The sequence below is a fragment of the Pseudophryne corroboree genome, chromosome 1 (genome assembly GCF_028390025.1).
Source record: "Pseudophryne corroboree isolate aPseCor3 chromosome 1, aPseCor3.hap2, whole genome shotgun sequence".
NCBI classification, from domain to species: Eukaryota; Metazoa; Chordata; class Amphibia; order Anura; family Myobatrachidae; genus Pseudophryne; species Pseudophryne corroboree.
Window position 1 is genome coordinate 693,516,015 of NC_086444.1, and position 13,926 is coordinate 693,529,940.

The 13,926-nt window shown below is 39.7% G+C and overlaps 1 protein-coding gene across 2 annotated transcripts in view; it reads right to left on the reverse strand.

Moving 5' to 3' along the window:
- Nucleotides 1–1,131: 1,131 nt before the first annotated feature.
- The window catches only part of DOT1L (DOT1 like histone lysine methyltransferase), a 422,415-nt gene continuing 409,620 nt past the window's right edge, over nt 1,132–13,926 (reverse strand). The window contains exons 26-28 of one of the 2 annotated variants that reach the window (XM_063914792.1): nt 8,522–8,592; nt 7,748–8,392; nt 1,132–3,834 (exon numbers count right to left, since the gene is read on the reverse strand). In XM_063914792.1, coding sequence (XP_063770862.1) covers nt 3,827–3,834; nt 7,748–8,392; nt 8,522–8,592 — 724 coding nt within the window. In that variant the 3' untranslated portion in view covers nt 1,132–3,826. The remainder of the gene's footprint in view (nt 3,835–7,747; nt 8,393–8,521; nt 8,593–13,926) is intronic. The other variant, XM_063914793.1, reaches the window with a different exon arrangement.

Genomic DNA, 13,926 nt, shown 5'->3' on the forward strand with positions numbered 1-13,926 from the left:
GGGACAGATTAAAGTGTGGTATCTATGCATCTCTGAAGATTTAAAATTATGCTCTTTGTTCTTTCTACTGCTCTACATGTTTAGATATTTTGCTAATTTTAGATTTACACCACCTGCATTTTTAACAAATATAAGCAGTTTTAGAGCAGTGATATAAATCTCTGCACCATTATAGGTACCCTTTATCTTTTTTTGCAGTTTGTTGAATTTTAGACAGACCTTGTGGTTTTGTTTCATTTAACCCTTTCACACCCATGTCATCCATGTGTAACATTCTATTTATGCATACATTACGCTCTGAAGAAACAGGTGTGCCTCAGACATAAGCCTTGTTAGGTTGTCAATTCAAACAAGTCATAGCAGTTAACTTGATACATCAACATTACTACACTGCAAACATCAAGCCAAGATTAGAACTTCTGTTCTACTAGTGAACAGGAGGTGGGTTTATTAAGCAAAAATCAAAAATTATAATTTTCTAAAACAAAAAGGTGCATACACGGTGAGATTTGACTATTTTCGATTTCGACATTACAATTTTCCCTGAACCACCGATACGGACCATCTTTACCTGCGATTTTGACTAAGTGCCAATTTTGACTATACTATGTATTAGATTGTACACACTACAGTCAAGATTGACTTGCTTGTACAGTCTATCTTTTCTTGCGATACCAACCCCACGGGAGCGTGCATCGGTATCGCAAGATGTGTACACACGGTACGATTTGCACGAACTATATAGTCAAAATCGTAAGGTTACATTGCACAGCGTGTATGCACCTTTAATCTTTTTTTTTTTTTTTTTTTAAATGGGTCACCCATTTTTGCAGAATTTACTCAGTTTTTATTTTTTAGTGACATGCTGAGCCTTACATTATATAACTAAAAATAATACCATCAATAAAAAGTAAGGAAATTAAACAAAATTACAAAAATAGTGGTTCTATTTCTAAGCAGCAAAATTCATTTAACAGATGGCAAGAGTAAATGTCCTCCCACACAGCTAACTCAACCTTGATAAGGAGGCACAGCTCCAAGCAGAGAACATAAAGATGTACTTGCATTTACAGAAATAATTGGTGATTTCAGTGTTTGTGTCTTTGGTGCATTATAACGCAGGAGACAAACTGGAAATTTAAATAAAGTTTTATTTATACACAATTTCAGAAATTAAGAAAACCAACCAATATTTTTTCACGGGATTTCTATACAGCCTTCACTAAATAACAAATAAAAACAGATTAAAAAAAAAAAAAATCTGTGGTGAACTTTATTTTTTTACTACCACTTTTCAAAATGTCAAAAGCAGCGATCTACAAAAATGAAGGTAAAACAGCATTGATAGAGTATGGGAAAAATCTTACAAGGCATAAGGGCAAGTATCAAAATAATTACTAACCAAGAAGAAATTTAAAGTGTTTCTTACAAACATTTGTTTAATCTAAGCCTCCTAATTCAAGACAAAAAAATAGACCAAATTGAATTCTATTATACAAACTGCCAAGCACCCATATTTATATATATATTTATATATGTATATATTTATATTATTTAAACCACTCTCAGTCAAAGAACAGTTGTAAAATGTTGCTTTAAGCAAGTTATTAAGGCCAGTAAAATAGCATATTATATGCCTTCACCAGAACCAGTTTTGGAATGCAAAAATCTGTATATCCGTTGGTTTATGGAGGCTCAGCCCATGTGCTATTTAGTATTTGTTCCAATCTACCCCCAAAAAATCTTAACCTTAAGTCTTGGGCAGGGGGGCATTTTTTGCTTGAGTGAAAAATGTTACAAACAATAGCAACATAGATGGAACATGGCTGCAAAGTAAACCAATTAGTTGTTTTGATGTAACAGGTATGGTTAATAAAATGTAAAATAGTATTTTAAAGACTGTTCTATTTAAAATTGCAAATTATCAAATATGTTTGGGTCCATAGTAAAATAATAGAATCCAAATGGTCACAAGAGGTGAGCATTTCAGGATTACATCATTTATACCCATGTGTTGTTGGGTTTAATACACTGAGTAGAAGTAAAATGTCTTGCGCTCATAGCATACCCTTCCTCAAGGAGATCAAGCGTTGAGTTTACTCAAGCCCTGAAGTTTGAGTTTACTCAAACCTCATTAATAAAATTTACTATAATGTCTTAAGTGTAAACCAAAGATTCCAAATTATAGAATCAGTAATTTGTTAAATCCACATCCTAATTTATGGCTATACTATACAGTATGAGGGACAATAACCTGCCCCAACTGTAGCCTTTACCGTACAAAGGGCTAAGCACTTTGCTGCGTTCGATATAGTTGCCCACTATATCTAATGTCTAAGCACCTTCCTAAGTTAAAAAGTTATGTCTCTAGAAATGTTTGTTCTTGCCAATGCCACTTTTTATATTATTTTGAAAAATACAAAAATGTTAGCATGTTATTTGAAATTCTTCTCATTTTTTTATGTAGACATTATAAATAAATATTAGCTTAAGAGTATAGAAAACGCACAGAAGTGTTGTAATTAAATTCACTACACTTGTCTAGACTGGGATTGTAGTGCCCCTAGGTCTAAAGAATCACCCCTCAACTGTTTAAAAACAGCTCAGCAGCAAAAATTGACATTGGAAATTATTTTAAAATGTTGGCAACTATGTGTTTGGTACATACTGTACTGAAATCCTAGCTTGTTATGATGTTAGATCATACAAGTTACACCACAAATTTCTAGAGAGATTGTCCATGTTTGGCCCCTATACATGTACTACTGTGAGACGTTTCAGATGCATAAACATATTTAGATATATGCAAGTCTATACACATATATATGTACCTATACACAAATGTAAAATACACACATTTACAATATATGTACATGTATGCATTATAGCTTAAATTATATATTTGAGTTAAATCAAGTATTTTTTTGGAAAACGCAAACTTCCTTAAATGTTAACTTCTGGTCATAGGTCACCATTTACATCTACCAACACTTCTGGGCCTACCAATAACTGTGCCTTCAAAAACTGAGGCAAAACAGTTCCTACTGACACAATCACAAAATTAGCTGCCATTTCTTTTTCTGGCCAAAAGGAAACCCACAAACAAACAAAAAAAAAAAATCCCCAAAAAAACGGAGGAGAGTAAAATTCTGTGAGCCGACGAGCAATCTGACATCCTACTAGGAACAGAACAAAATGTACTTTGGTTATATTGGTACAGAAGTCATCAATAAATTAAGCACATAATTAACCAACACAATGGATCCATAGTTCCAGTGTGTACTGTCCAAAGAGCACCGCAAGTTACAGCACCAGTTTACTGAGGCACAAACTTGTTTATTTAGCACCAACTGAATATGCACCAGGGATAACAGAAGACCTCCTGTGCCCCTCACGTGAATCCAAAAGCCATGTGCCACTACTTTTTTTTGCTCATCGGTTGAACTTTGTCCTCCAAAAGGAAACCCACAATAATAAATTTCTAAAAAGGAATAAAAAAAAAATATATATATTTTTTAATATATATAAATAAAAATGACAATAGTTTTTTCCCCCCGGATTTTGCTTTTGAGTTCTCATTCACAGTGGAATAATGGTGTGTGTGTGTCCTGGCACAGAGATCAGTAAAATATTAAGTGATTTTAAGGTTTAACCAGTGGTAGCTACAAAAGGAAGGATTGAGGGAGGAAACTGCTGCCCTCAAAATGTGATAAGCACCTTTTTATGGAAGGTTGACAAAACAACAAAAACACACACACACAAAAAAAAAAAAAAAAAAAAAAAGCAGTTCCGTCTTTGCATAGGTGAGTTCAATTGAGGTAGACGTTTAGATACCTGCAGACAAGAGAAGGAAAAATCAATATAAAAAATATTTTCCTCATACAGTAACTTTACATTACGCATTTCACTGCAGTATTGGTATCTATTATCTAGAACTCAGGTTTCCAGAATAAGGGGTACTTCTGGAACTTTGAGCCATATGCCTATAATATATTTGAGAAAATGAAACGCATTCTCCACATAGTATTCCTCTCCCCTCACTAAATGAATTAGCAGAGCTCTTCACAGTGAAGTCTTTTCCGTGTCTGTGCATAATAAATAATGCCACAGTTTTCTTGTTATTTGAATAGCAGGTTTCTAAATAATAGATTCCAAAATTGTATTCATCAGGTAAGCATACATAAAAGACTTAACTTACTTTTCTCATGGGTGATATACACCCTACTATTTTAGAACCAATGAACAGAGAATGTGCAGCAGATGGAAGGATATTACCAAGATCATATACGTTAAAGCTGGGCATACACTATACCAGGCATTCCCAACCACGGCCCTCAAGGCACACTAACAGTGCAGGTTTTAGTGATATCCAGGCTTCAGCACAGGTGACTTAATTAGTAGCTCAGTTATTTTGATTTAACCATTTGTGCTGCAGCCTGGAGATCCCTAAAACCTGCACTGTTGGTGTGCTTGAGGACCGTGGTCGGGAATGCCTGTACTATACCATAGGTCTGCAAACTCGGCCCTCATTAGCTCACACAGTGCATGTTTTGCAGGTAACCCAGCAGGTGCACAGGTGTATTAATTACTCACAGACACATTTTAAAAGGTCCGCAGGTGGAGTTAATTATTTTACTTCTGATTCTGTGAGACCTGCAAAACATGCACTGTGTGGGGTAGTGGGGACAGAGTTTGCCGACTTATGCACTATACCACAGGTTCTCAAACTCGGTCCTCAGGACCCCACACAGTGCATGTTTTGCAGGTCTCCTCACAGAATCACAAGTGAAATAATTAGCTTCACCTGTGGACCTTTTAAAATGTGTCAGTGAGTAATTAATACACCTGTGCACTTGCTGGGTTATCTGCAAAACATGCACTGTGTGGGTTCCTGAGGACAGAGTTTGAGAACCCCTGCAATATACAATTGTCTGTCCGATCTGACTGTTTGGAATGGAAATCTGGTAATGCAAATGACAAATCGACCATTGCTGCCAAACACTGGAAAACGGATAAAACCTGTCATTCAGACAAATTAGTTAAATCATGGCTTTAACCAATTTCCATAGGCAAAAGTTTTAGTCCGTTTTCAGTGTTTGGGAGCAAATGGTTGATTGTAATTTGCTCTCATCAATTACCAGATTTTCTTTCCAACCAACCAGATTTGGCAGATAATCTGCCAGTTAATTGTATAGTGCATGGCCATTTTAAGAGATTTAAGTGTCCGTTTATAGCACTGGATTGGAGTACTAAGTAGTGGACATAACCGTGAAATAACAGTTTAGGTAATTCTGGTGTATGTTCAACATGGAAAACAAAAATGTACAGCAACCTCCAAAACTATTTAACCAGCATATTGAATACTCCATTTAGGATGTCACAGCTACAATTTTCACAATTGGCTACAGGCAATTCCCATTAAAATGCTAAATAAATGTGACAGCTGAAGAGATTCTAAAAAGGGAGCCTGGACTCAAACTAAAGTGCATTACTTGGACATTTCCACTGTTGGCAAAGTGCCATCGGAAGGGCAGCACATTGTAACATCACTCATTTAGCCTCACACCGAGATCTGAATTGCCGCTATGACTGAAAGCACATTTATTAAGGATTCTGTTAAGAAATGGAGTGCTTATTGTCATAGCATTCTTACATAAAACATTCAATATCATGAAATGGTAAGATCTCCAATGCTTATATAGAATAATTTATCCAAAATATATTTTTTCCATTTATAAAAGACTTTCCATAATATGAAATACTACCTAAAAATATACTAAAATACTTTAACATAATCACTATCTTTCGCCTCCTTATTAAAGAGAACCAATCAGGTTTCTCAAAAGTACTTATATAATGCCGTGTGCACTGTAAAATAAAAACATGCTCCTTTCATCTGGGAGAGATCATAATTAATGTGCACTACACATAATAGCTGTATACCAGCTTCAAAGCCACAGTCAAGCTTCCTCTTCCACCACAGCTCTCAGATTCTGTAGAAGGCAGTCACCTGGGAAGAGACAAGCCTTCTGTGTTGCAGCTGGCATAGAGCACACTTTGATTTGTGTTCTCTCCTTGTTGGGAGGGGGGGAGGGGTGGGGGAGGGGCAGATCCAAAGTACTGTTATCAGCACTCATCGCAGTGACGGACAATTGGTGATCATGAATGCAATTTTGTTTTACCATTCCCTAGAATATCCCAAATACGCATGTAATTTCTTATTAATTGGTTTTCCCAATGGATGTATCATCCGTCACGTAAACGGATTTTGAAAAATCGTTTTAAAAAAAACCCCAACCTCAATCGAGTAATTTTATTTCTGTATGTGGCCTATGAATTCCTGTGTGCCTTGTTCCTTTCATATATTTGATTATGCATATTTGGATGTGCATAATGTGAGGTTATTGGGAATGGGAAATAAGTGAAGTGTTTGGAGACTGTAGATGTGTGTTATGCTGTATATCTGGATAAACCCTTTCACACCAAGCGGAGAACCTGGGTTATTGATGAGGCAAACCCAGTGTGACCCGGGCCCCGTATCAGTGTGAAAAGGTCGACCCGGGTCGAGACCAGGGTTAGTCATGAGTCTGACCCAGGTCGGCTGCAGTGTCAATGGCATGACCAGATTGGCGGGCTCAGGAGCACTTTGAGATGACGTTATTTCCAAGCACCCTGTGTGAACAGCGATACCCCATGAATAACACAGTGGTCTGAAAGGGTAAGTACATCCGAAGCCCCGGCTGCAGACAGTGTTCAGTATCCTGGGTCCGACACATATTAGAGCCAGGGCCTATGTCTAAAGGGAGAAGTATCATCACTAAAGCTGGGCATACACTATCTGGCAGATCATCTGCCAGATCTGGCTGATTGGAACGAAAATCAGGTAATGGATGAGAGCAAATTACAACTGATCATATGCTGACAAATCCATGAATTAACCAATATGCCTAAATGACAGGTTGTGTCCATTTTTCAGTGTTTGGGTGCAAATGGTAGATTTTAATTTGTTCTCATTCCAACCAGCCAGATGATCTGCCAGATAATAGTATAGTGTATGCCCAGATTACATTCAGACGTGATGACATTTTCCATCACTTCAGCTATACTGTATATAGCGAGCAGCTCAGTAGAGAGCCTGAGATTGGATATGTCTTTTTACAGAGAACAGTTTTCTTTAAAAATGAGTAGTCACCCATTTTACAGCATCAACCAATCTGGGGGAGATGTAGCACAGGAGACTTCTCTTTAGGAGAATACAGTCTCCTGTGATGTAACTAATGGTCAGCACAAACAGACTTTTCAAAAAGGACTCCCTTAATTTAACACACAGAATATTTGGTGATTATTATTAATATAGCCATGGCATATATAAGTGGCTGACAACATTAAAACTGCTATTAGATTCAAAGTGTTAACACTTGCATTTTAATTATTAATAAGATACACTTCATAAAATACATCTAGGGGTAGAATTACTGAAGCTTCTGAAACAACCAGATTGGGTCTACCGTTTTTTTGTGAATGCAATAGTGAACAGATAGCTAAACTCTGCTTAGTTGCTAAGGGCAACACCACTTTTCACATTTAGAAGCTTCTGTAAATGTACCTCCATGTATATAACACATCTGATACGTACACAAAGCCAGCATATAAACATTCCGAATGGCAAGTTAGTGCATTTACTGATGCATTCAGAACGTAGTAGTAACGAACATTGTTGCACATCTGGGAGGAGTGGATTACTCACCTCCTACTGTACCACCGGTCACTCCAGGAGCTGTGAAGCTGGCCATGCCATGGGAGTTAGCTAGGCGGCCGGCTGGCCCACTTACATGTATAGGCATAGAACTGAAGAGAGATTGCAGTACTGAATTGCTGGCCACTGAAGTGAGGCCACTCTGCAGCGTTAGCTGGGAGTTGGCTGTCAGACTGCTCAAGAACTGGTGGTGTGTGTGGAGGGGAGTCGGGCCAGGCCCCTTCCCATTCAGTAGGACTCCCTTTCCCTGTGTCATAAATAAATTAGTCCCTGCTCGTCCCTCCCCTTCCCTTTCTCGACTGCGGGGAGCTCTGGAGCGATCAACTCTTGAAGCAGGACCCCTTTCCTCTCTCTTTCCACCATCAGATGCAAACTTTTTACTCAGGAACAAGTTGCCCTCTGGTGCCTTTCCCACTTCTGCTCTTGTGTGATCGCCAAAATTGCTAGCTGACCCTGGGCTTGTACCCCCAGAACCTCGACGGACCCCATCACCAGATGGATAATGGGCATTGTAGCGTGGGGGTGAAGAAGGGCTGTCAGGGGTGCGGCTGGGAGCTGCATCAGAGATCGGGGAGAAGGTGGATTTCCATTTGCCTACACTCTCACAAGAGGATTTTCTGCCGGGGTACGGTATACCTAAAGTGTTGGAGGGGAAAGTAAGTATCAATAATGGGAGGATGAGGAAAATTATGTTCAGTAGTAGTTTAAAGGAGAAAGATAACCATTTATGAAAATGGTTGAAAGAAAAATCCATTGAGTACTTACCTCTCTCCCCTTCACTCCTCTGTGGGGAGTCTTTGCTCTCGAAGCATAAGTTCGAATTTTTTCTTTCTGTCCTGTTTGGAGGAAGCAGAGGGATGAGAGTTTGTCTTGCCAAAAAAAAAGGACAAATCCACAGTTGAGATTTTCTCTACTACTGAGCAACTCTATCGTATCAGACAGGTATAGAAGCGTAATTCAAGTAACAGACAAAAAAAAATAAAAAAATAGAAGAGGTTGCATAAATGAGAATCATCGAGACAGGATATCCAAACCTTTAACGCATAATGCCACATCTAACATTCCAACAGGTCAGGGTCATGTCAAAAAATCCACCACACTTGGACTGCTCTGGATGCCTCGAATTATGGCTAACATGGTTACACGAGGAGACCTCAGTGACTTAGGGAGTTTTGTGGCACATTTGGAAGCTTAGTGACCATTGGGGGAAATGTATCACCTTCTAAACCGTGACCATAGACTGTATTTGACTGTGCTAGCTATTTGTTGCTATTGGCAACTTCTCCACTCTTCGGGTTTCATACTCCAATGACCCCAAGTTGGTCAAGGCAATGTCAATTTGGAACTCTAAGGGAAAACACTAATAAAAAAGGACAGCAGTGTACTTTAGTGCAAGACCCAGCAGAAAAGCAACTGCAGATCAAAAGTACTGCAAACATCAGCCTGTGGTGTGCATAAGCCTCTCACATTTGCCAGAGCAGTCAAGCAGTGGAGAAAAAGCGATACAGCCAGATTAATCATGCGCCTCACCTTGTTCGACAAATATACAAAGTGCACATGGTACAAGACCGAAGAGAAAAGTAAAAAGAAACTCTACAATATGAAGAGGGCTTGATTCTAACATTGAGGGGTTACAGTCATTCTGTAATGATGTGGATAGAGTGCACTTTCCTGGCACGTTGAGGGCACAACAGTTATTCTCTAAGAAGGTAAGATAAATACTGATCACTACACTTAATGGCACCAATACTTATCTCCACCCCATTTTGCAGCATTTCTCTCTTTCTCAATAGGAGAAATAGACAATTTAGTTTCAAGAGCTTGCCACTAATGTTATCAATATGTCACAGCCTTCTCGGTCACCATACAAACTGAACTAAACTGCAGGATATTCTAGAATGACCTCAGACAAAAGAGTCCACCATCATCAACAAGGCATCAAGTGAGGGAAGAATGGTGCTCCTCCTGGAAGATTGGCAACCGCACAACAGGGTACTTTATATTAGCAATATTTATTATTGTGCTCTACCTAATCACTACATGAAGCAGCAATTCCATAAAACAAATAAATGGAGGTGTGAAATTTTGTTTCACTGTTGTAGGCTATAAGCAGAGCTGGATTTAGGGCCTCATAGGCTGAAAATGTTCAATGGGCTTTTGTGAGAAGCAGGGGATGTGTGACAAGTGCTGTGTAGGCTTGGCCAGTGCCATGTTGACCCCATACACAATCAGCCCCAATGTCTCCCTAAATATGTTAAAGTATAAAAATTGCATCATTTTGTGTGGAAAATAGAAATACAAATTAATGCTTATGATTTATGGCCAGCCGGTGGCTGGTCATCATGAAGGGCCTCTTTATGTGGAGGCCTGGAGCTGTAGCTCCATCTGCCCCACTGTTAATCTAGCCCTGGCTATAAGGGTATTCTGCACTGCATTAGTCACATAGAATGCACATTATTCTTTCTTCTTTGCATTCACACGGCATGCTGAAACAAGAGCACCCTGTCAGGGATGCCTTTATAACCTCCAAAGAGATTTTGAAAAGGAGATAATTTGTTAGACAGCTAAAAAAAAAAAAACTAGAGGATGCATACCTAAACCTTTTTTTTTTTTTTAATAAATTTTTCACTATGTGGTTTTACGGCTTTAAACCTTTTCACAACATATGTATCTAACACTACATTCTTGCCCATTCTCACGGAATTTCCAGGAGACTCATGAATTTGTGAGATTCCTCCCAGCTCCTTCCGCATCCCTCCACTTCCACAGAGAAGTGGGAGACATGCTTATGTGATTTGCTTTGAATGGCATCATCGTGGTCCGTGAATCATTACAAAACTTGTTGCTGGGCACCATAACACAATTCATAGTGTTATGAACACAATTCATAACACAATTCACAATTCATAAGGAGCCTACCAATGCTGGGACCATGGAGCTGTGCCCAGTGTTGGATTTTGGAGAGAACACACAGAAGGTCACTGCTGGCGATCAGTTATGGCCCTTTACCGTTTGTAGTTGGCTGGCCAATCAGGAGAAGCCACGGCAAGCCAAAACAAACTTGTCTCATCATGCACTATATGTACAAAATTATTTGGACGCCTGACGATTACACCAAAAGGGACTATAATGGCATTGTATTCAAATATGTATACTTCAATATGGAGTTGGTCTAGCTTTTACAGTTATAACCACTTTCACTCTTCTTGGAAAGCTTTCCTCAAACTTTTGGAGTGTTTCTGTGGGAATGTGTCCATTCATTCTGCAGAGCATTCATGAGGTCAGGCACTGATGTTGGACTTGTAATCTCTGTTCCAGTTCATCCCACGTGCTCTATTGGGTTGAGGTCAGGGCTCTGTGCGGGCCAGTCAAGTACTTCTTCACCGAACTCAAACCATGTCTTTATAGTTCTTGCTTTGTGCACTGGAGCACAGTCATTTTGGAATAGAAAAGGGCCACAAAGTTGGAAGCACAGCAATGTCCAAAATATCTTGGTACGCTGAAGCATTAATATTGCCCTTCACTAGAGATTAGGGGCCTAGCCCAAACCCTGAAAAATAGCCCCATACCATTATCCCTCCTCCACCAAACTTCACAGTTGGCACAGTGCCATCAGGCAACGCTCTCCCGGAATCCACCAAACCCAGGCTCGCCTATTTGACAGCCAAACAGAGTAGCGCGATTCATCACTCCGCAGATGTTGCCACTGCTAAACAGTCCAGTGTCGGTGTGCTTTACACCACTCCATCTGACGTATGGTATTGCCCTTGGTGATGTGAAGCTTGCATGCAGTTTCTTGTCCGTGGAAATCCATTCTGTTAAGCTCCCGCCACACAGTTTTTGTGCTTAAATTAATACCAGTGGAAGTTTGGAGCTCTTCAGCTATGGAATCAGCAGAGTGTTGGCGAATTTTACGTACCATGCGCCTAAGCAGTCGTTGACCCGCTCTGTGATTTTACTTGGTTTTCCACTTCGTGGCTCAGTTGCTGTTCCAAAATGCTTCCATTTTCTAATATCACTTACAGCTGACCGTGGAATTACCACCAGGGATGAAATTTCACAAACCATCTTATTGCAAAGGTGGCATCCTATAACAGTACTACGCTTGAAGTCAAACTTTTCAGAATGACCGATTTTGTATCACAAATGTTTGTAAGACTCCATGGTTAGGTGCTTGATATTATACAACTATGGCTGAATATATACAACTATATACAACAAATGCTTGAATTCAATAATTAACAGGTATGGCCAAATATTTTTGCCCATATAGTGTATTTCTTTGAAAAGTGAGACCAACTTTGAATCACTTTTACTACTAGCAGTGTAGTATACTGTATTCATCCCAAGTCAGTGATATAGGTTTCTTGTCACTTACAATAGGATTTATCTTGTTCCCTGATTTCAAGGGAAAAACTGAATCACAAAAATGAAATTTAAGTTTCCAAAACAGAGAAATATAAAGGTTAACAACTCTACAATGTAGATCACCTCTGTAAATGGCAAGCTGTTTTTGTATTCTGTATTACGACAATTATGTAATATACAGCGAGTTTAACACAACAGGCAACCATGACTGCTTCCTTCCGCTAATGTCTAAAAGTCCAATACGTAAAGTAATTCTGCCTACAGGTAACAATTATAAAGGCAAATCATGCAGCTGCAGGGAGGGTGGGAATTTTTGACAAAGAAAAAGTCTAATCTAAAGAACAATATTGGACATTCAACTAAAGGGGCCCATGGAGAGTATCGGGCCAATTCCCGTGTCTTTTGATACCTGGGTAAGACGATCAAGGACATTTAAATGTAATACCCCTTTCAAACTTAAGCCAAAAAATAGGATTTTAATTACCTACCGGTAAATCCTTTTCTCGTAGTTCGTAGAAGATGCTGGGGTCCACATTAGTACCATAGGGTATAGACGGGTCCACTAGTAGTCATGGGCACTTTAAGAGATTAATAGTGTGGTCTGGCTCCTCCTATGTCCCTCCTACCAGACTCAGTCTAGAAACTGTGCCCAAGGAGATGGACATACTTAGAGAGAAGGAAATACACAGATAGTGGTGAGATTCACACCAGCTCACACGTACAACAAAAGGAAAGCCAATATAACCAACTTGGAACGAATCAGCAACGGCTGAATTAACAAACTGAACCAAGTAACAATGCAGGAATATGAAGTACTGGGCGGGTGCCCAGCATCCTCTACGGACTACGAGAAAAGGATTTACTGGTAGGTAATTAAAATCCTATTTTCTCGAGTCCTAGAGCAGGTATGTCCAAACTGCGGTCCTCCAGCTGTTGTGAAACTAAACATCCCAGCATGCCCTGACACAGCTTTAGCATTCTCTGACAGCAAAACTGTATCAGGGGATGCTGGGATATGTAGTTTCACAACAGCTGGAGGGCTGCAGTTTGGACATGCCTGTCCTAGAGGATGCTGGGGTCCACATTAGTACCATCGGGATGTACCAAAGCTCCCAGTACGGGAGGAAGAGTGCTGAGGTTCCTGCAGAACTAATTGACCAAACTTTAGGTCCTCAGAGACCAAAGAATCGAACTTGTAGAAATTAGCAAACGTGTTCGACCCTGACCAAGTAGCTGCTCGGCAAAGCTGTAAAGCCGACACACCCCGGGCAGCCTGCCACGAAGAACCCAATTTACGAGTAGAGTAGGCCTTAACAGATCTTGGACACAGCAAGCCTGCCGTAGAAGAAGCATGCTGGATAGTGAACCTAATCCAGCGAGAAATTGTCTGCTTAGAAGCAGGACACTCAACCTTGTTGGAATCATAAAGGACAAACAGAGTCCGACTTCCTGTGATGAGAAGTTCTCTTCACATATATTTTCAAAGCCCTCACAACATCCAAGGACTTTTCGGTAATTGAGGAGTCAGTAGCCACTGGCACCACAATAGGTTGGTTGATATGAAAAGCAGACACAACCTTTGGAAGAAATTGCTGATGCGTTCTGAACTCAGCTCTATCCTCATGGAAAATCAAGTAGGGACTCTTGCAAGACAATGCCCCCAATTCCGACGTCAATGCCAACAGAGTGACCGCCTTCCAAGTAAGAAACTTGACGTCCACGTCCTGTAAAGGCTCGAACCAATCCGATTGCAGGAGCTGCAGCACCACATTAAGATCCCAAGGTGCCGTAGGAGGCACAAA